The sequence below is a fragment of the Dysidea avara genome, chromosome 2 (assembly GCF_963678975.1).
Source record: "Dysidea avara chromosome 2, odDysAvar1.4, whole genome shotgun sequence".
Taxonomy (NCBI): Eukaryota; Metazoa; Porifera; class Demospongiae; order Dictyoceratida; family Dysideidae; genus Dysidea; species Dysidea avara.
The window spans coordinates 29,292,693-29,315,469 of NC_089273.1; the positions used below are offsets into that span (position 1 = coordinate 29,292,693).

Here is a 22,777-nt window from a genome sequence, read left to right on the forward strand (position 1 = left end):
TCAGCTATTCCCACAATTAGTACTTCGTTACTAATGACAACCAACAAGAACCCACAATCGATCCTTAAATTCGTTTTATCTTTCTTGGGGTACGTTTGATTACCTGCTGGAAGTGCCACTGATAACTTGTACAGCAATGGTAAGCTGCAAGCTTCAATCTGAGAAAGCATTCCGTTCCAGCAGTTTAGTCCATCATTCCGTTCCGTAGAATAGACCCCACCGGCTTATCGCCTATTTAAAAGTATCGAAAAATGCCGGTTTTAAGTATTTTGTGTGTTGTAGTTCGCCAATGGTTGAATCTATGTGTACCAAATTTTCACACGTTATACACCAATTCATTACCTTCCAGAGCATCCACTGTGCAAGTTGCCAACAACTAAGTTTCCCGCCATTTTAGATAGTTTTTAAACCTAGGGCTAGGTTGACTGTATCAGGCGAGATGCAAATTGGGTGGGAGGCGGGGGCCCTAGAAGGCGGGAAAGATGGTGTTCAAAATTTGAATAGGAAGGCCAAGGGATGAATTAGGCCAAGTTTTGAGCCAATGAGGTCTCAAAACTGGCTAAAATGAAAGGAAACTCACAGCAGAGGTACTTATTCAACACCACAGAGCTGTACAGCCACACACAGTCATTCCCAGGCTGACCAGAGCTCCATTAAGGCCCCAGACCACACGTACGGATCGCCACTTGGCTTGGGAAAAGCAGCCATCAAAACCAGACCACTCTAGTCTAGCTGATTTTAAATGTGGAATTAGATAGTTTATTCATGTATAGCTATGTGTCCTGAGTGAAAAATCGAATCTGCTGACGTGGGCGATAAAACCGGTTTTCTCAGACTGGGTCACATTTTACTTTGACCCCGCCTCCTTTCCAAAAGTCTGGATCCACCCCTGCATTCACTTAGTCTGGCGTAGCCGACCCGCGCGCGTAACGCGAGGGTCTGGTGACAGCCGCATTCAGTACCTGTGCCAGCCTTACGAAAAACTAGTGCGTCCAATCAGATCGCTTAGCAGTGTTGCCATGCTGTGAATAAAGTTCACAGATTTATGAACTTTTTGTCTTGTTTGTGAACCTGAAATAATCTATGAACTTTTATATGAACCTGGAGTAATCTGTGAACTTTTTATGAACTTTTGGCAATTTTAGGTGATAACTTTTTTTTTTTTTTTTTTTTTTTTGTTCTTCAGTGCCCTACTAACCCAGAGATCCACCTATTTATAATGTGTAGGCTAGTTTTCGGAAAGTGACTATGGATTTATGAACTTTTTATGAACAAATTTATTTTTCACATGAACATTTGGAGCAAATCATCTGGCAACACTGTCGCTTAGTGACCAATTAACAACATTCTATGACGTTATTCCGATTTGGCCACTGATTATGGCGAGCTTCTTATGTATTTTCTACAACCAGCACAAATGTAAGGGTTTGTAGAGGAAATAGACGTCATTCAAGTACAAGTACAGTAGCTGTCGCGCTCTGTTACCGAAAATTGTCCAAGTGTTTCGCGCGTATTTTCAAATTTAATTGCATTCCATCTGCACAGGTACTGAATGCGGCTGTCACCAGACCCTCGCTCTACGCGCGCGGGTCGGCTACGCCAGACTAGCATGCACTATCAGGGGCGGATCTAGGGGGGTTTCTGAGGTTTCCAGAAACTGGTCAAGTGTATTCAAGTATATTTTACAGTGATTTACAATGGTACAAAAGTTCAGATCGAAATACTCTAATAGAGCAGTCAACCACTCTAATAGAACAGCCACATTTTGTATTTCTCTTAAGAACTGTAAGTACACCTGTAGCTAGCTAGCTACTTTATTTACCTATGTGAATACAGCAAAAAATGGTCCAAAATCATATAACATATTGTTAAAATTTGAAAATTTTCCTAGGGGCATGCCCCAAAGATTCCCAGAACAACATCCATGTCTGTTATATGCATCAAATGTCAAATTTTCTGTCCCTTAATTCTTTAGTCTGCACCTGATACTGTACCAGAAGCAAGCACAATTAAGCAGCTTACATTATACCTAACACAATTCTATTTTTAAACTGTTGATATTGTTACCAGATTCAATTTCAAATCACACAATTTTCTGGAAAATCTTGCCCCCATACCCCCTAGATTTAAATTTGCGTATAACAAAATTTAGAAACCAGTCATCAAAATTCCTGGGGCTGCCCTTGACTATAGTGCAGCACATATCAAATTCATTGTGCGGAGATTATTGATGGTGAAAAATAATATTATTATTGTCGTAATTTTGCACAAGTATATGATGCTACCTAGACAGACCAAGACCTTTATAATTATAATCGAAGTGGTGGCCGCACCAGACTTAAGCTTGGTGGCCATAGCAACAGTTTGCAAAAATAGCTGTCATCGTGCAAGTGGTCTCAAAGCATTCAGGAATGTCAATGAAAAGTCCATGTCAGCAATTTCTGTACAAAATGACTATAACTTACTAGAGCAACACTGTTATTATTATTATTGAAAATGCCAGTAGCTACTGCAAATATTGGTTATTATTATTTTTACTGTGCAGGCCTCACAAGGAGCATGTATACACAAAGTGATTACATTATTTACATTAAAAGATCAGTCCTGTTATCTTTTGCTTAAATTGGCTGAGATCAGAAATATTTACATCAACATTAATTTTGATAGAGACTTCCATAGCTTGATACTACTTGGAAAAAAAGAATTTGAGGAAGCATTAATTCTTGCTGGTAACTGTAAGAATCTCTTTGGGTGTCCACGTATAGAGTGGTTACAAGGGAAAGGTGAGAGTAAGGAGTCCCCGACAATATCTAATTATTTTATATAGCATCAACAATCTTTTCGTCTGACAGCAAAACGGCTCCAACCAAGATTAGTAAGCACATTCATATAGCTACAGTAGTTAAAATTGATTATCATACTATTATTAGGCATGAGGCTATTATGCTCCAAAAATTGAGCATTATGCTTTTGAGCAGTGCTCAAAAAATCACCTATTATGCTTTTGAGAATTGCCCATTATTCCCAAAATTATGCCACCACAATTGGCTAATAATGCCAGTTTATTGCTGTATCAGACTATTTTCATTGATGTTTAAGCTTCAAATAGTCTTGAATTCTTTAGATGGTTGCTGAATTAGAGTATTTGACTTTAATATGACTGCTTTATTAGAGTAAATAATATTCAGTGACTGTTCTATTAGAGACTCTGACTGCTCTATTAGAGTATCTCGATCTTTTTTAACGGAATTGTGCATTCTGCAGATTTTCTTACTGTTAAAGCTTTATAATCACCTCAAAATGCTAGCATAATTCCTGATTTCCACACATACCTATTATGCCCGAAATTATGCTGGCATAATCGCCGCATCCCTAACTATTATCAACTATAAACCATCTGTGTGATACAAAACTTACTTTTGTTCAGTAATTTATTGGACATTTTGCAGAGAGCAGTGCATATAGAGCAGCACTATATACGAACTGCAGCAGATCAAATCATAGTAGGTCTTGGATACTTTTGAAATGTGGACCATTGTGTTCATATAGCTCACCAATGATCTATTTGGAGAGTGGTCTGGAGTAAGTGCTTGACCGCACACATGATCACCTTAGAAGGCAGCTTAGAGCAGCATGTCTTGGTGGAATTCTCTGCCATAGAGAATATCAATACCTTTTCCTGACCAGTGTATGTGCTTGTTTGATCATGGACAAGTACAACAACATCAATGACATCCATACTTTGTTCTGAAATCTTAGCACATTTATGTACAACTCCAGCAGTGCATTTACTGCATTAGTATACAGTGGGAATGAATTATAAAGCCCATGCAGTTTCTTACTTTTAGTTTTAGTCATAGTTAGTTTCATTTTAGTTAGCTACTGTATATATAGTAATCTTTCTTAGGTCCTTTTTGGTTATAGATTTAGTTATGGTTATATAATTCTGTTAGTTAAAAATGTGAAAATCTAAATCTAGACTTGGGAAACCTCAAACCTGCAGCCATCTGATTTACAATCAAATGCTTACAGGAGTTTGCCACATGGTCAGGATGTTTTCTCCTCATCAATTTTGTGTATCTGCATCCATTGGAATTCTAGAGAGACTTACTATCTCAAAGTACAGATGTGGAACCAAAGTGCATAGCTGCATTATGGAAGGAAAATATTAATGTGGGTGGGGATTAGAAAGTAATAATTGACTGTACATAACCTGCCAAAACACCTTAGAGTTAGCACCATTCAGTGGAGATGATTAAAGTCACTACTACAATATTGATATCACAAAGAGAAATTGTAAATACAGCTACAAATTGCATATCAAAGTTTTAAAAAGCCTACCTAATGTAATAACTAAACTACTAAGTATGTACAAAATTTAGGTGAGTGCCTCAGAGTATAGTTACGTCAAACCAGTTTTTTATAATTGTTCCTACATTCTTCTAGTAGCTGACGCCATGATTTACAAGCTGGCAATTCGTCATTTTGCAGGACGACATGTGGGCTTTTGAGATTCTTCATCCTGATTTCTTCAGCACTAATTAAATTGGCATATCCCCATATAGCTATATTGTACCAATGGATGGCTGTTTCCTCTCCACCAATTTCTTCATAGTATTTTGCTAAGTAGTATGCATACAACGATGTGTTTGGATGCAGCTCAGAGCGTACAAAACTGTCACGAATATTCCATGCTTCCTCAAGCATATCAATTGCTTTATTTACATCTCCTTTCTCATAAAAGACACGTGACCAATTAGCCAATACAGCTGCATATACTGGGTACTTTCCAAATGGACGTATGATCTTATCAGCATCTTGAAACATTTTTGTTGCATTTGTTTCGTCATTCATTAATTGATATACACGTCCTAGGTGGGGTGGGGACTATTCTACGGAACGGAACGGAACGGAACGGAACGGAATGATGGACTAAACTGCGGAACGGAATACTTTCTCAGATTGAAGCTTGCAGCTTACCATTGCTGTACAAATTATCAGTGGCACTTCCAGCAGGTAATCAAACGTACCCCAAGAAAGATAAAACGAATTTAAGGATCGATTGTGGGTTCTTGTTGGTTGTCATTAGTAACGAAGTACTAATTGTGGGAATAGCTGACTCAGTGATTTCATCTTCGGATATATCAAGTAGGGAACTTAATGCATGACTTTTTATTACTAGTATGTGAGTTATTTTTACTTACTTGACTTTAGAATGTACAGTCTGAGGCCCAGCCTTTCTAATCGGCATAAATCAGTATGTGTATAGCTACACTACAAAGGAAACAAGTATGGTGACAAGCTCAGTCTAAATAGAATCTAAAGGAATTTTGTGCAGTGTGTGAGGAGCAAACATTCAGATACCTCAAGGAGGCTATATTGTGTGAACATCAATGATTCATTAAGAGAGTAGTGGACTATTGTCAGATATCTCAGCCTGAGTACTGAGTTGAATTCTGGATGGGGTCTATTTTACAGAATGGAGTGCTTTCTGAATCAACTTGCAGCTTGGCTAGCTGCTATCATTGCTGAAATTGCATTTTATCAGTGGAACCTCCAGGAAAATGGAATAGGATAATTATAAAACATTAATTAAGTGATTGTTTAGGTAATCATGACTTTATTCAGTCTAATAAACAGAATATATGGTTGATTGAGTGAGGTATCACTTTCAGAATGTTCAGACGATCAGTGATGAGATGCACGGATTCATCGAATTTTTGTTGTGGTTGGAGACATTAAATATCCAAAAGCAAACTGACTGTATAATATTAATTCACTTTCTTTATATTTTCTCAATTTTGAGCCTGTATACAAATAATTGAATTTACCTTGTCAATAGAAATCCTAGAATAAGATGGGAGAGAAACTTATCTTTGTTTACCTATACTGTACAACCAAGAGTTCGTAATACTGACTTGTATGGGGGAGAGTGTCTAACTCTCAGTATGGCCTGTACAAACACCCTGTGTAAAGTTCACCTTTCATCAAATCAACACCTTTACTGGGGGATAGAAAACTGTTGATTAGAGTTGCTGAAGAAGGTAAAGCCTTTGTTCTGAAATAAGGCCGAGGTGTCAGAGTGTTTGGTGAATGCATTCAAGTTAGACACTCCCCACCTTATTATGAACTCTTGGTACAACTTCAAAGGAAATGAAGAAAGCATACAGATGAATCAATAAAATCACTACAGTAAGGTGAATTACAGACTAGGAGATCTTGGTTAATTAATGACAGTGGTTGGAGATTAAGTGTGGTAGCTTCTTGCTCTTGAATATGTTGCAAAGTGGAAGTACAAATCAAAATGGGATATCAATTTCATTATGAAAAATTTCTATACATAAATAATCTAGCATTACTATTTCATTTGTCCTCCACTTAAACATGCTACAACAGTACTAGTGTCAGTAAATTGGCAGTGAGTCTACCTTGAAATCTCAACTCTAGAGTAGATCGAACACAGGACAGCCCACACTGTAACAAATACATGTGATCCCATTGTAATTTCATGGACCAGCTGGACTGGGAATCACTTGAAAATAGACGAACAAATTTAACCTGTTTTGTTTGAAGTGAAGCATGTGAAATGTTACACTTAAGAAATCCTAGGATTCTTAGGTGGTATGTAATTAATGTAAGTGTTCCATTTCAGGTCTGACTAGATACATTGAAATTACACACACATCCTGGTCCAAATCACGTTTGCCTGGTGGCTACGGGCATGGTTTCACATGTGGCTTATAATAGAGATTTGGCTGATCTTGGAGTTTTGACATTTAGCCTGATTCAAGGCTAGCAGTCAGACACATCCTTGAATTGTGCAACAGATAAAATCAGCTCACTATTGAATACGGCATTAGTCCACTGCACCAGCTGTTAATATATAAATAACTCCATGCATACACTTCAGTGATGTTTGCAGAATATACCCTCCTTGCGGTCTGCCAAAATATTTGCTCCTCACACACTGCACAAAATTCTTCAAGTTTTGGCTCTTTCCTGTTACCAGTATCTTCCTGCTTGCTTTATTTATACACTGATTTATGACTTGAAAGACCGGCCCAGACTGTTTTCTAAAGTCTAAATAAGAAAAACAGCTCACATAAAGTTCCCTTCCGTATGGATGAACATCACTGATACAGCTCATCCCACAATAATACTTCGTTACTAATGACAAACAACAAAAACCCACAATCGATCCGTTAATTCTTTTTATCTTATGTTTAACCACCCACTGGAGATGCCACTGCTAACTTATAAGGGAAGTTTCAGCAATGGTAAGTTGCAAGCTTCAGTTTGAGAAAGCGTTCCGTTCCGTGGTTTAGTCCATCGTTCCGTTCCGTTCCGTTCCGTTCCGTTCCGTTCCGTAGAATAGTCCCCACCCCTAGGTGGCACCTAACTCCTACTTCTTGTAAAAATGATGGAGATTTATGTTGCTTCAACAAATGAAGTGCTTTCTGAAAAGCAGCCTTTGCTTCTTGCCCATGTTGCATCATGTTGGGATTTTTCTGAAATGCATCCATGTGGACTACTCCTTTTGTGGTGCACATTGAGACATATCGAGGGTGCCTCTCTAGATGTTTTCTGAATTTTGATCTTCTCATTGGGTGCTCATACAGATGTAAGGCTTCATTGATTTTTGAAAGGCTTTCATCTCCACTTCCTGCATCTCGGTGAACTTTGGCAATACATGCTTTAACAAATACAGTCTAAAAACAGGTAAAACAACAACATTATAGATTTACACAAAGAAATGATAGCCTTTTGAATAGTAAACAGATGTATAGCGCATGGCTATAGTATTCAATTACACAACACCAATTATTAGTTTATTCGTATATAACTTGCATATGTCACTGGATCTGCAAAAACCCAGCATATACAGTGGTGCATTTTAAAATTCTTGTTGTTGAATGTTTAGCTACAATCTACATAGCTAAATGTATGCTCTCGTGAAGTACAGTGGAAGCTCTCTAAGATGGATGCTATTGGGGAAATGAAATACGTGACCGGATCTTGGAAAACCTACCTTTTGGGCACAAGCAAACTTTTTGGGAAAACTCAATTGATAATTTCAACAATTTTTTCAATATTAATTTTTTTTGCACATTTCAATAAAGCAACTATTAAATCTTCTTGCTGTGAAGTTTCACACCAACAGCTTCCTTTTCTTAGGAGATATGGATGATTATATCAGACCATGTAGTAATTTCACATGCGTGGGACAACAATTAACTTACAAATTGGGTGATTTGTTCAGGTGCTGGAATGGCTAAAACTTAGTCTTAGACAATAATACATAAGATTTAATTGCAGAAATGTACCAAGAACACTTCATTAAACTATCAGAAATGTCTTTTAAAGTATTCTAGATGGTAAAAACGGAATTATTGGTAAACAAAGTGATTTGTCACCATTTCTCACCCTTAATCACTCACAGAACTCAATACATTACCATAAGATAGATGAGTACCCAGTACCTTATTTAAGCTATAAAACAGAAAATTGGCCAATGTGCCAAAAAGGTAGGTTTTCCAAGATCAGGTCACATATGTCCTTTACATGGAGGTGTCCTTATTTAAGAGGCTTTCTAAATTTTTTAAATAATCAGTTTCAATGCATGATGCTATATAGATTTAGTGGTGGAGCAAGATGGGTTACGGTACCATGTGAATCAGATACAGTATGATAAGTTTAATAGCAACAGAAATGATGTTATTGAGCATGGGTTACCAGTGGTGTGTGGCCTCTACTACACTATCCAGACAATTAGGCAGCACAAAAATTTTATACGTATTACATAACGTATTACATATGCTTCAGTGCTATATATTATACTTATAATTATGAACAAATCAATTCATGCCTCAGTTGCCATGCTTTGTGGATATAACAATATTATGTGATACCTAAATAGATCATAGTGTAAACCATGTAGGCACACAAAATGTGACTATTTTATCAAACTTTCATGACTCATAACTTTTTAACACTTAATTATTCAACATTTAATAGGCTATACTGATACATGTTACAGAATACAAAATAGTCTGTTCTAGTACTGAGATATGTCTGTTGTGTGACAGGGTGTAGTATGTGGCCACGTTCCCTGTTTTTGCAGATATAGTCACAATTTAACAATGAAGTAGGGTTTCAGCGATAAAAAGCAATGAAACAATAGTTGATAGTACCTATGAGGAAAATCCCTACTTGGCATTGTAGCAATGTGACAATATCCTGGCATTTTTACCATCTTCTCAATGCCAAAGTGGGTAATTTGAACAATTTGCTACAATGTCAAGTAAGGATTTGCCTTATAACTACCATCATCATTATGTGACTGAGGCTGACAAAACTAGTCTTATAGCCCAAAAATATGATTGTGTATCACCATTTTTGTATAAGCTAGCTACAAATCTGTAATATTCCAGAACTTTTTACATAAGTGGTAAAAATTTAACTTAGTTATCGTATTCAGTGAGAAAGTTATTAAACTTGAGAACAGTAATCAAAATTTAACAGCAGGGCTTTATGACTGCATGGTTTTTTCAGAGCAGATCACATTATTATCTTGTTTCAATACTTTTTGGCACTGAACTCTACTTCATTTTTAAATTAATAATATTATTTCTAATGCACTAGTTTAAAAAATCTATAATATTATTAGTTTTTGTTACAGCATAAACATGTATTATCAAGACACACGGTAGTGTGTCGTACGGCCAAAGAAGCCGGCGCGCCACACCCGTGAGTATATTGACAGGAAGAACGAAAACGTCATTTTCACACCTTTGTATCTCGGTAATCACTTATCTGATTGGAACCAAATTTGCTACACAGTTGCCCGCCAGCCAAGGGAGTCTACATTCCAAATTTGAAGGAAATCGCTCTAGCCATTTCCGAGATACGAGCTGCCAAAGTTTCGTTTTATTTTCTTCGTTTTTTTTTTCTTCTTCTTCTTCGTCTTTTCGCACACTTGCAAAAATTGCTATAACAAGCAAACGCGTACTCCGATTGCCTTGAAATTTGGCACACAGAAAGGGAGTCCAAAGGCGAATCCTAGCATCAAATTTGGTACAAATCCGATGAATGGTTCAGGAGTTATGACCGATTATTCGCGTAAAACAAGATCAATTTGTTGTCACGCCTACAGGGTAAACCGCTTCATGGAATGAGTTGAAAATTGCTATGTAGATGGAGTAACCATCGTAGGAGTGCCTTTTGGTGGTTTGAAAGGAATCGAGATAAAGACCACGGAGATATGACACAAAACCCAACCTGTGTCACAATTACGCGATCGATTTTTATGAATAAAAAAGTATTAGTTTTCACGCCTACTAGGCAAACCGCTCAGAGCAATGAGCTGAAAATCGGTGTATAGCTGGAATAATCTTCATAGAAAGTCCTTGCAGTAGTACAGAAGAATCGGATTACAAACCACTGAGTTATGATTCGAAAGCCAACTCCGTGTAGCAAATGCGAGATCGAGATACTCTAATAGAACAGTCACCCTAATAGAGCATTCGGCTAATTTATTTACTCCATTATAGAATTTTATTACATTACAAGTTATTCTGTAAGGAGTTCAGCTGCAAACAGTTAATCTTATAGACAGTTCAGCAAGAAGACAGTCACCATGTGGAGAGTTAAGCAAATATACCACTATAGAGATTCAGAACATTACAAGTCACACTGAAGAAAGTTCAGCTATAAACAAGTCATGCACTGTGTAGAGAATTCAGCTACAATTAAGTCACTCTCTAGAGAATTCAGTTACACAGAATTCAGCTGCACACAAGTCACTGTGGAGAGAGTTCAGCTACAAACAAATTACCCTTTAGAGTGATCAGCTACAAACAAAACACTTTGCAGGGTGTTCAACTGCAACCAAATCAATTACCTTTAGAGCAATCAGCAATGAACAAATCAACACAAATCTACCTGTAGAGAGATCAGCTAGAAACAAACCACCCTGAAGAGAGTTCAGCTACAAAAAATCACCCTGTAGAGACATCAGCTAGAAACTAGACACAATGTAAGGAGTTCAGCTACAAGCAATCACCCTGTAGAGAGTTCAGCTAAAACAAATCAACCTGCAGAGAGATCAGCTACAAACAAATCACCTTATAGAGAGTTCAGCTACAAACAGATTACCTGTAGAGAGATCGGCTACAAACAAATCAACCTGCAGAGAGATCAGCTATATACACACAAATCAACTTGTAGAGAGATCAGCTACAAACAAATCACCCTGTAGAGAGATCAGCTAGAAACTACACACAATGTAAGGAGTTCAGCTACAAACAAATCACCCTGTAGAGAGATCAGCTACAAACTAGACACAAAGTAAGGAGTTCAGCTACAAGCAAATTACCCTGTAGAGAGTTCATCTACAAACAAATCGACCTGTAGAGCAATCAGCTAGAAACAAATCACCCTGAAGAGAGGTCAGCTACAAAAAATCACCCTGTAGAGAGATCAGCTAGAAACAAATCATCCTGAAGAGAGGTCAGCTACAAAAAAATCACCCTGTAGAGAGATCAACTACAAACAAATTGCCCTGTAGAGAGATCGGCTACAAACAAATCAACCTGCAGAGAGATCAGCTACACACAAATCAACTTGTAGAGAGTTCAGCTACAAACAAATTACCCTGTAGAGAGATCGGCTACAAACAAATCAGCCTGTAGAGAGTTCAGCTAAAACAAATCAACCTGCAGAGAGATCAACTACAAACAAATCACCTTATAGAGAGTTCAGCTACAAACAAATTACCCTGTAGAGAGATCGGCTACAAACAAATCAACCTGCAGAGAGATCAGCTACACACAAATCAACTTGTAGAGAGATCAATTACAAACAAATCACCCTGTAGAGAGATCAGCTAGAAACTACACACAATGTAAGGAGTTCAGCTACAAATAAATCACCTTATAGAGAGTTCAGCTACAAACAAATCACTCTGTAGAGAGATCAGCTAGAAACTGGACAGAATGTAAGGAGTTCAGCTACAAGCAAATCACCCTTTAGTGAGTTCAGCTACAAACAAATCAACCTGCAGTGAGATCACCTACAAAAAAGCACCTTGTACAGAGTTCAGCTACAAAAAAATCAACCAGTAGAAAGATCAGCTACACACAAATCAACTTGTAGAGAGATCAGCTACAAACAAATCCCCCTGTAGAGAGATCAGCTAGAAACTAGTCACAATGTAAGGAGTTCAGCTACAAGTAAATCACCCTGTAGAGAGTTCAGCTAAAACAAATCAACCTGCAGAGAGATCAGCTACAAATAAATCACTTTATAGACAGTTTAGCTACAAAAAAGCACCTTGTACAGAGTTCAGCTACAAAAAAATCAACCAGTAGAAAGATCAGCTACACACAAATCAACTTGTAGAGAGATCAGCTACAAACAAATCACCCTGTAGAGAGATCAGCTAGAAACTAGACACAATGTAAGGAGTTCAGCTACAAGTAAATCACCCTGTAGAGAGTTCAACTAAAACAAATCAACCTGCAGAACAAATAAATCACTTTACAGACAGTTCAACTACAAAAAAATTACCTTGTAGAGAGATCGGCTGCAAATTAATCAACCTGCAGAGAGATCAGCTACACACAAATCAACTTGTAGAGAGATCAGCTACAAACAAATCACCCTGTAGAGTGATCAGCTAGAAACTAGATACAATGCAAGCAGTTCAGCTACAAGCAAAATCACCCTTTAGTGAGTTCAGCTACAAACAAATCAACCTGCAGTGAGATCACCCACAAAAACGCACTTGTACAGAGTTCAGTTACAAACAAATCACCCTGTAGAGAGATCAGGTAGAAGAATTCACCTTGTAGAGAGTTCATTTACAAAGAAACCATCATATAGAGAGTTCAGCTACAAAGAAATTACCCCATAGAGAGTTCAGCTAGAAGAAGTCACCTTGTAAAGAGTTTAGCTACAAAGAAACCATCATGTACAGAGTTCAGCTACAAAGAAACTACCTGTACAGAATTCAACTATAAACAAATCACCCTGTATAGAGATCAGCTAGAAGAAGTTACCTTGTAGATAGTTCAGCTACAACAATTCACCCTGTAGAAAGATCATGCTAGAAGAAGTCACCTTGTAGAGTGTTCAGTTACAAAGAAACCATCATGTAGAGAGTTCAGCTGCAAACAAATCACTCTGTAGAGAGTTCAGCTACAAAGAAACCGCCATGTAGAGAGTTCAGCCTCATACAAACCACCTAGTAGAGAATTCAACTACAACAAATCATCCTGTAGAGAAGAAGTTACCTTGTAGAGAGTTCAGCTACAAAGAAACCACCATGTAGAGAGTTTAGCTGCAAACAATTCACCTGTAGAGAGTTCAGCTAGAAACAAATCACCCTGTAGAGAGATCAACTGGACGAAGTCACCTTGTAGAGAGTTCAGCTACAAAGAAACCATCATGTAGAGAGTTCAGCTGCAAACAAATCACCCTGCAGAGAGTTCAGCTACAAAAAAATCACCCTGTAGAGAGTTCAGCTAGACGAAGTCACCTTATAGAGAGTTCAGCTACAAAGAAACCATCATGTAGAGAGTTCGGCTATAAAGACACCACCATGTAGAGAGTTTAGCTGCAAACAAATCACCTGTTACAGAGAGTTCAGCTACAAAGAAACCATCCTGTATATAGTTCAGCTACATTTCAAGTCACCCAGTAGAGAGATCAGCTGCAAAAAAATTCCTGTGGGGAATAATGAGCATGTAATAAATATATGTATATAATTTGTATAATTACTAATAAAATCAAAAATAATTGAAGTACTAAAATTCTTCTTTAAGTTCTTTTCTTCTTCCTGTGGTAAAGAAAAAAACACATGGGTTAAAAAAGCCCCAAAGCCAGCCATAGGCCGGCTTTGCAGTATACAAATACAAAAAGAAGTGATATCTAATCAAAAACAGCCAAGCTGTAAAAAAAGGTGCGGCCCCCGTAAAGGCCATGGTGAAAAAAGATGTGAAATCCAAGGTGGCGGCCAAGAAATGGCTGTGATGGTAGGTTAATGGTTACATTTTAATAACGGCAATTCAGGTGAATTTTGTGCCGCTTGGTCTTGGCACCAAATTCACCTGAATTGTTGTTATTAAAATGTAACCATTAACCTACCATCACAGCCATTTCTTGGCCGCCACCTTGGATTTCACATCTTTTTTCACCATGGCCTTTACGGGGGCCGCACCTTTTTTTACAGCTTGGCTGTTTTTGATTAGATACATTTAGCTGGTCAGTATGCAGTCACAGTGCACTTTTTTTATTTAGCCAGTCATTTGTTGTATGAATATTAGGAATTTGTTCCTATATGGTTAATAAGCATGCTTGTAGGATTAGGAACAGTGCACCTAGGATTAGGAAAAACACTCCTAGGATTAGGAACAGTGCTCCTAGGATGCACAATTAGGACTAATGATTACAAAATTGTTTGTAACTGTAACTGTTAAGCTACAGTTAGGTTTAAGGAATGGGTTAAAATTTTAAAAGAGCGCAAAACAAGAGTTTCCAGCAAGTAGCAGTGGTACAGTGATAGGACGTAGTACTCGAACCTTCTGAGGTTTGGTAACTCAATTCCCAGTTTCACCACCTTTATTTTTCCTTTTCTTATACCATTTCTTGTATTTTCTAAGTTATTTTTTAGAATCGCAACAGAACCGGCCTTAACCTTAGGCAGGGTAGGCAGCCTGCCTAGGGCCTCAGGCCTGAGGGGGCCTCCGAGCTCCAAAAAGGGGCCTCAGGCTTCAGATTGCATGTACATCTATAAATTCATATGTTAAAATGTTATTCATACAGCCACACTTCGGATTCTTCTATGCAGCCATATAGCTACCAGAGACCAGTTCTAGGTATTCCCAGACTATGAATATCCACGTCACTTATAAAAACAAGCACTTACATCATCACAATAACAAAACCATACTGCAACTCGTGCAGCAATATATTTCTAATCACGTGATCATAAGTATTTGAAAAATAATAAATGGAGGACAGTGCAGTGACCAGTTTAGACGATCCAGAGAGTCCTGGGACGTGATTTCTTGATGTCTATTTGTACCGTGACCAACTACACGTGAGTTATAGATTACTTTGAAACTGTTTACACCAAATTAGTTATGACTTGTTGTAGATTGTTGTCTGCCATTTCCGCCCATTTGCCACTTTCTTGACTAGGACTATCCTTTGGTGCATCCTTCCCGTTGCACCCTCTGATTTGGTACAACTGAGTGCTGTTGTAGTATCTACATTGATGGAAGATTGCAGTAAAGCATCGTTCATGATGAAGATGATCAGGCGACTGACTCTCGAGGTAGTGCTGATTCTTCGAACGTAAAGGTCTCAAGATCAGCAGAAAAGCTAGAACGAGACTGCCATACGTACGGTGCTAGGGAAGGCTATAATAGAGCTGGGAAGATACATGTATAGTTTACATAAACACTGCTAGAATAGCATTAAGGTGCAAAAACAACAGCCATACATACGTATAGCTAGCGTAGCTCCATGCAGTCCATGCTATTTGCATAACAAGCATATAAATCGATATTGAAGGCCCTATAAATGGGCAGTACTATGCTTTTAGGGGGGGCCTCCAGTTTAGCTTTGCTTAGGGCCTCAAGAATGCTAAGGCAGGCCCTGAATTGCAATGACTGGATAAATATCAACACCATTAAAAATACATGTGTGATTGTGACTGCTGCATTACAGTGTCTCAGTACTTTAAAGTAGATTAAGCTTGGGGACATGGTACAATACCTTGTCTTCTACATAACTAAACTGTTGAAGGGTATGGCCTCGGCACCAATTATTAGAAATGCGGTAGCATGTTCTGATTGTTTAAGGGGGCATAGTCAATTGTAATCTTTTTATAAACGCAGTTTAGCTGCTACTGAATAGTACCATGGACATGTCCATTAAGCACCTCAAATGGTTTGTGGAATCTGAATACACTCCTTTAAAGAACGTGTCAATCCACCCCAAAAACATTTTCACTATAAAAAAAGGTGCGTCCAAGAAACCACAAGTGCTTGTAACCCTATGTAAAACAGCTCAGTTGTAGAGGAAGACCTCATAAAAGTAAAAATAACGGGTAACTTAAATACCTGATATCTGAAGCAGCCAAGAACTAATCTTACTATCATTACCAAAGTTTCATTCCACGCAAGATCACCTTGGCTGTAAAACAGGTGTACCCACGAAAGTAAAAGTAACTGACAATGATATCTGAAGTAGCCCAAGAATGAATGTTGATATGTATATAATTGCAATTAATAAAAAAAGTAACATTGAAACTTTTATGGATCAGCTGTGTTCTATATTTAATCTTGCTGCATCCTAAATTAAGTTATTTTAACTCTAATTGGCTGGTAATTTGTCCGCCTTTTTCAATAGTCAGTGTATAGAGCAAAAAAAGGCAGCCAAATTACCAGCCAATTAGAGTTAAAAGAAATTAATTTAGGATGCAGCAAGAGCGAATATGAACACAGCTGAACCATAAAAGTTTTAATGTCACTTTTTTTTATTAATTGCAATTATATACATATCAACATTCATTCCTGGGCTGCTTCAGATATCAGCTGTTTCAATTGCCAGTGACGTTTACTTTCATGGGTACATCTGTTTTACAGCCAAGGTGTTCTTAAATGAAACTTTGGTAATGATAGTAAGATTAGTTCTTGGCCGCTTCAGATATCAGGTCTTTAAGTTACCCATTATTTTTACATTTATGAGGTCTTCCTCTACAACTGAGCTGTTTTACATAGGGTTACAAGTGCTTGTGGTTCCTTGGACGTGCCTTTTGTATAGCAAAGGTGTTTTTTGGGGTGGATATCACTCATTTGTGTCAGTGATAGACTCACTGGGGAAAAATAAATTGGTAAAAATTTGAAAAAGAAAACAAGAATCAAAACGTATATTACGTATCTTGGAGAGTCCAACATGCACCTATTGATTACTGTCATCTTGTTTAACATAAAAAAGCACACATACTACTGACTGTTTCATTACAATGAAAATTTTGAAGCAAAGTAGAGGAAACCGACTATTCTACTAGTATATCTACCTTTACTTACTTACTATTTACAAACTATTACAATATCTCATATCTGTGGTAAATGCTTCAAGCATATTTATACTGAGCAGATGTATTGTATGCAACCTGTCACATTATTATTAAGAGCCCATGCATAATAAGAGTCCATTGCACACTCTTAATTGTAATTGTTATTATCATAATATATGACCGGATTTGCAAAAATGTACCTTTTCACACACAAAATGTGACCCATTTTTGACCTTTAAAGCTTCGTAACGTTTGATCATGGCATATAATTGTTTAAAACTTTCAGTGAATGTAGCTACAGTATCTGGCTACATTGTGATACTTAGAGCAAGCTAATCAGTATAAGGAGTCAAGTGTTACATCATTTTGTTAGCTGGTATATATATCAAATGTGTGGGAAAGGTACCTTTTCGCAAATCCGGTCACATATTATAACCATTTTAGCGTTGTGGTCATAGCTTCAGTATTGGAGCAGCAGAGAAAGAAATAGAGGACTCTTAATCATCAAACAAAACTTGGGGAGATGGAACCTAGGATGGAACAGTATTACCATGGACAAAGTATACCACAATAGCATCAGAGTACGTAGTATAATACCAGTACATGAGACTACAGCCACTATCACCACATTTTTCCTGGAATTAACCAAAAATTTCAAACTATTCGTAGATGAAGCAATTGAAACTAAAAGGTGCAGTAGCTATTTACACTTTCCAAGGGAGCATACCCCAGACTTCCTATAGATACTAGTTGCTTTCAGTTCAGTAGCCATAATATATAAATATAGTAAAGGATTGAGCCTTAGTTACCACTTTCACCTTTACTCTGATGTATCAGCAATAAACAGTAGATGTAGGTGCATAAGCTAGGGATGGGAATTATTTGCTCTACTGACCATCACAGTTATTTCCCGCTCATCATCAAGTCCTGTCAAGCCATCGCACAAAAAAAATTTCAGCAGTGCACAAAAGTACGCATACCACATTGTAGAGCCAGAACTAAGAACAAGTTCCACCTGATATCATGTGAACTTTTTAGTGGAAATCTCTTGGAAAGTCCTTGTAACACCTCAAGTGAACACATGTGATACACGGTTTATTAATTCATGATGGCAGTACATGTCTTGAGAGAGAAGCACGAAGATAAACATTAATTGTAACTAGATTTCAATGGAGTAGTGACACGTACTTTGTATAGTGTTGAGAATACTATACCCAGAACATCGTGGAGGTTCAGTTACGTAAAAGGGGAGCCATGGCCAGTGGAGGTTCAGTAACGAAACGAGGAGTGGAGGTTCCGTAACGAAAGGAGGAGTGAAGAAACTAGTAAAGTGCCACATATCACCTCACACTGATTAACCGCATGTATTGATATATGATTATAATTGGTTTCAAGTTAGATGTGTGCACTAGTACCCCACTAGTGCAAATTCACCGAGACCAAGCTGAAAACTTCTGATGGTACCAACTTGAGTAACAGCAAATGCCAGCTTGGAATTATCTCATGGAGGGAATGTCGACATGGTACCAACCAAATATCTCTCAGTTGTCACTTGCCAATTTATACATCATCAGAAGTCCCAGGACTGTAGGTGGAAGAATTAAGTAAGTTAACATACATGATGCATGTACAAAAATACGTACTCATTCACACTGCATACTGGTCTAAATGCTGTTGCTGAATTTGTGTACAGTGAAACCTCTGTAATCAGGACACTGTGTAGTAAGGTACATCATCAGCCAACTTGTAAATCCCCAAACATATCATTTGTGTAAAAGTGGCATAGATTTTAGGTATGTTGTATTTAATGCCCGCCTTTTGTTTTTTACAGGTAATCTGGTCATACTATGCAATTCACCCAGTAACAGTTCGATGTGCATGGTCATGGTACATACATAACTGGGACCAGGGGTAGGAAGCCTGAATTTCAGGTCAGTTTACATAGAGAGGAATTGTATTATCTTATGTATTCTTTTTATAGTTCTCAATTGTCAACTGTACATGGACTGTACTGACATCAAAGGTGTTGTGAATTTCTAGGTCAGTCTATGTACGTACTAAGGAATATAGTTGTTTATTATTTCTGAATTTCCAGGACCAGGGGTGTGATGAAACTAATAACCCGGTCAGTTTACATGTCGTGCTTATAAAGATATTTTCCAGTACCCAGATTTTTGGCATATTGTATTTATTGCCCACTTGTTGATTATTGTAGGGTGATCTGGGTACCCACTAGCAATTGCGTGTAGTCATGCATAACTTGAGACCATACAGGAACTCATATCAAAAAGAGTGTCCTGAATTTCGGTGTACAGAGCAATCGTATTGCAGTAGTTTTATGTGTTGTATTTGTAGTTCTCAATTGTCAAGTGTACGTAGACCGTAGTGACATCAAGAATGTCATAAATTTTTAGGTCAATCTACATACTAAAATGTATTATCTCAGGTCTGAATTTCCAGGATCTACTACAAGGCGTACTGTTATGTGGGAACAAACTAATATCACGGTCAGTTGACATGTCATCCTTATAGTATTATTATCCGGTATCCAGATTTTAGGTGTATCGTACTAAATGCTTGCTTGTTGGGATTTTGCAGGCCATCTGGTCATAGAGGTTTATCAACTAGTATAGCTTGGGCAGGAACTCAGTGTTGTGAATTTCAGGTCAGTTGATGTACAAAGGAATAATATTATTTCAATTGTTTTGTGTTCTTTTTAAATTTGTAGTTCTCAATTATCAGATTTGGACTGTAGTGACATTATGGACGTCGTGAATGGTTAACATCACTATCTTGCTGTATGTCAGATGTCATTATCAGAAAAAATTAATATGTGATGTTTATGTGTATTAATTAGCAAGCATGATCAAAACCACAACTACTTGTCGCTGGGGTGCATGTCACTGCATCAGCATGGGATGGGTATTTCTATGTGTTCAGCTTGTTTGAAGACTACCAGAAGTTTTTATTTACTCCACATTCGATTCGTAATTCGTTGTAGTGATAAGTTACAAAGATGGAAGCGATTGTAATACACAGTGTGGTGCATGGCACTAAATAGGGTCTAAAAGATTTATGCTTGAAACGCCTTCCCTAGGGAACTTACATTCTTGACACTTTCACAACTTGTTTATAAGATAGGAAGGTTTGTGTCCACATCGTGTCTTTAAAAGTTATTGTAGGGATTAGAGGTTTGATCAAAGAAAATTCGCGCATGGACAAATCAGAATTAGATAATGCCAGTGCTATACAGACTGTACAAACACGGCTATGTTTACTGGTATAACGTGACAGTAGGTGTAACATAAAGTAGAGAAACAAAGTGAAATATGTGTAACTACGCCTATTTTTTTATTTTAGCGAGGCCTACTTTTTATTTTAACAAGGTCGCAAGACGATGATGACGATTCCTAAAGATTTTTTTATCATGTAACGCAATACAAATCCATTGAGAAATATTGCATAATCCAGGGCTAATATTGCAAAACCATTCCTACATGTAAATAACTCACAGTAGTGGCCATGCATCTTTCAATTGGGCACACTTCATAGTTTCTTGGTCGTGTGCCTCACTACCGTGAGTCTTGATACAGAAATTAAGACTTGGTGTGGTTTCCTGGCATGAAGAAGATGACATTTAATTGATGTGAAAAGGAATGGCAAAGCACAGAAGGCAGGCATTCATTGGAACTATAAAAGACACATCCCACCAGTGAGTTATTGCTGTGGAGTAAAATGGTGGCCATGCGCTGCTTTGTTTTGCCTCTAGCGTTGGGACTGTGGTCAGTGAAACAGGCAGGTGGGCATGCATGTGAGCAGGATGGGAGACAAAAAAAATTAATATGGGCTTTGATTAAAAAGTCTACATTCAGCTGCCTGCAAATGTTTTCTTGCTTTAATGCCATTATTAAATGTTGAATAGAGTAAGACCATTCCATAAAGGTGATTTTCTTCCCAAGAGGTACTGTGTTTCTGTGAAGGTTTTTGGATGCAGCATCTTAGCTAGGCCTGAGCCTAATGTGCTCAAAATTTTACTTATTATTCTTTCCAGTATTTCTCAAAATTTTCTCCTATTATTCTTTTTTTTATTCTTGTATCTAACTTATTATTCCATAATAATTCTCAGTTTCTGTGTCTAGTCACTTAGTTTTCAAGATGCTCATAAGCAGTTTTGCCAGATTAATTAATAACCATTATATGAAGCATTCCATATTACACATAAATTATGTAATCATATAAGTAGTCAGTGGCGTAGCTACCATTGAGGCAACCGAGGCAGCTGCCTCTGTAACAATGCTCAACAACAGGTTGAGCAGGCCTGCAGAGTTTTGGCACCCCGGATTTTCTACTCAAACGTTACTAGACAGCATTACTGTACCACACACAATAGAATCCATGGCTGCAGGCTGGAGCCCATGGTGACACAGTGCTGGATCACTTTTCATCTACTCAGTTGACAGGGCCGCCCACAGGAGGGGGGTGGGGGGGGGCAACTGGGGCATTTTTCCCCGGGCCCCAGCCTGAAAGGGGCCCCAGAAGGCCCCATATACTGCTCCTCACAGTATTCTTCAGAGGAGCAGTGTAGTAAATTTATAGATAAGGAGATATGGTTGGTGAGGGGTAGCTATTGTCACTGTTAGCAGGTCATGACCTTTTTTTTTTTGGTCTTCAACTTACAGCTTGGGTGAAGTTGTAATTTAGAATGGAAACCTCCTTTCATCTGGGGCCCCACTTTAACTCTTTGCCCAGGGCCCCTTAATTTCTCTGCAGTTGCATTGAGCTAATTGATCATGCATATCATATGCATTAGCAATTACAATCAAAAATATAGCTTCCACATGCTATTTCAAAGCATATATTTTCAAAAATTTTCCTTGAGGGAGCATGCCCTCAGACTCCCTATCTTGACATGCTTTGTACATGCAGTTGAGCATCACATGAAAGAGAAACTGTCTGACTTAAACATCACATTAGATCAATAAAAAGTATAGTATGCATGACTATGACCTCTGTTGCAGTCCATGGGTAACCTGACCAATCAAAATGTGTCCGAAGTAAGTTGTGTTGAATGCAATTAAACTAGTCTAATACTGTAATTGAAGCATAGTTGCTATACTGTAGCATTAACTAAACTGGAGCATTACTTATGGCATGTAGAGAAATGCTCAGAGTCTTTCTTCCATCCAATCAGATAGTCAATCTGCAAATGCTGTACCACCTACTCTTGAAGAATTTGTGAATCAGTTGAGCCCTCTCAATTAGGTCTGTGTATAAACTTTGCCTCGGTAAAGAATTTTCCTGGCTACACCACTGGTAGTTGCAACAAACTTAGAATAGCTATGTGTAGTAACAAGAGTTCATAATAATATAACTGGCAGTAATAATTCAAGTGCTTTCAATTATTGGTTGCTAGTGTATTTAAACTATACATACTAAGATAGGTACAAAATGATTATACTCAAAGACTTGAAGAAGATACACTAGTATAAGATGTACAAGCTTCAGAATTGCATGCAGTTAAATCCCTGATACTGGCTGCAAATTGTTAACTTGAAAATTTTAATAACGACAATTCAGGTGAATTTACCTGAATTGTCGTTATTAAAATTTTTACCATTAACATACCATCACAGCCATTTTTTGGCCGCCACCTTGGATTTCACATCTTTTTTCATCATAGCCTTTCTGAGG

At 37.8% G+C, this 22,777-nt stretch overlaps 1 protein-coding gene and 1 long non-coding RNA gene across 2 annotated transcripts in view; one reads left to right on the top strand and one right to left on the bottom strand.

Moving 5' to 3' along the window:
* Positions 1 to 4,273: 4,273 nt before the first annotated feature.
* Positions 4,274 to 22,777, bottom strand: part of LOC136247984 (uncharacterized) — a 197,965-nt gene continuing 179,461 nt past the window's right edge. Inside the window, exons 11-12 of the mRNA XM_066039802.1 lie at positions 7,389 to 7,709; positions 4,274 to 4,875 (exon numbers count right to left, since the gene is read on the bottom strand). Coding sequence (XP_065895874.1) covers positions 4,408 to 4,875; positions 7,389 to 7,709 — 789 coding nt within the window. The 3' untranslated portion in view covers positions 4,274 to 4,407. The remainder of the gene's footprint in view (positions 4,876 to 7,388; positions 7,710 to 22,777) is intronic.
* On the top strand, positions 14,988 to 19,954 carry LOC136247041 (uncharacterized). Its single transcript, XR_010697035.1, has 9 exons — positions 14,988 to 15,100; positions 15,158 to 15,337; positions 17,531 to 18,690; positions 18,918 to 19,017; positions 19,068 to 19,126; positions 19,182 to 19,211; positions 19,533 to 19,593; positions 19,639 to 19,751; positions 19,815 to 19,954. It is a non-coding gene; the product is annotated as an uncharacterized lncRNA (long non-coding RNA).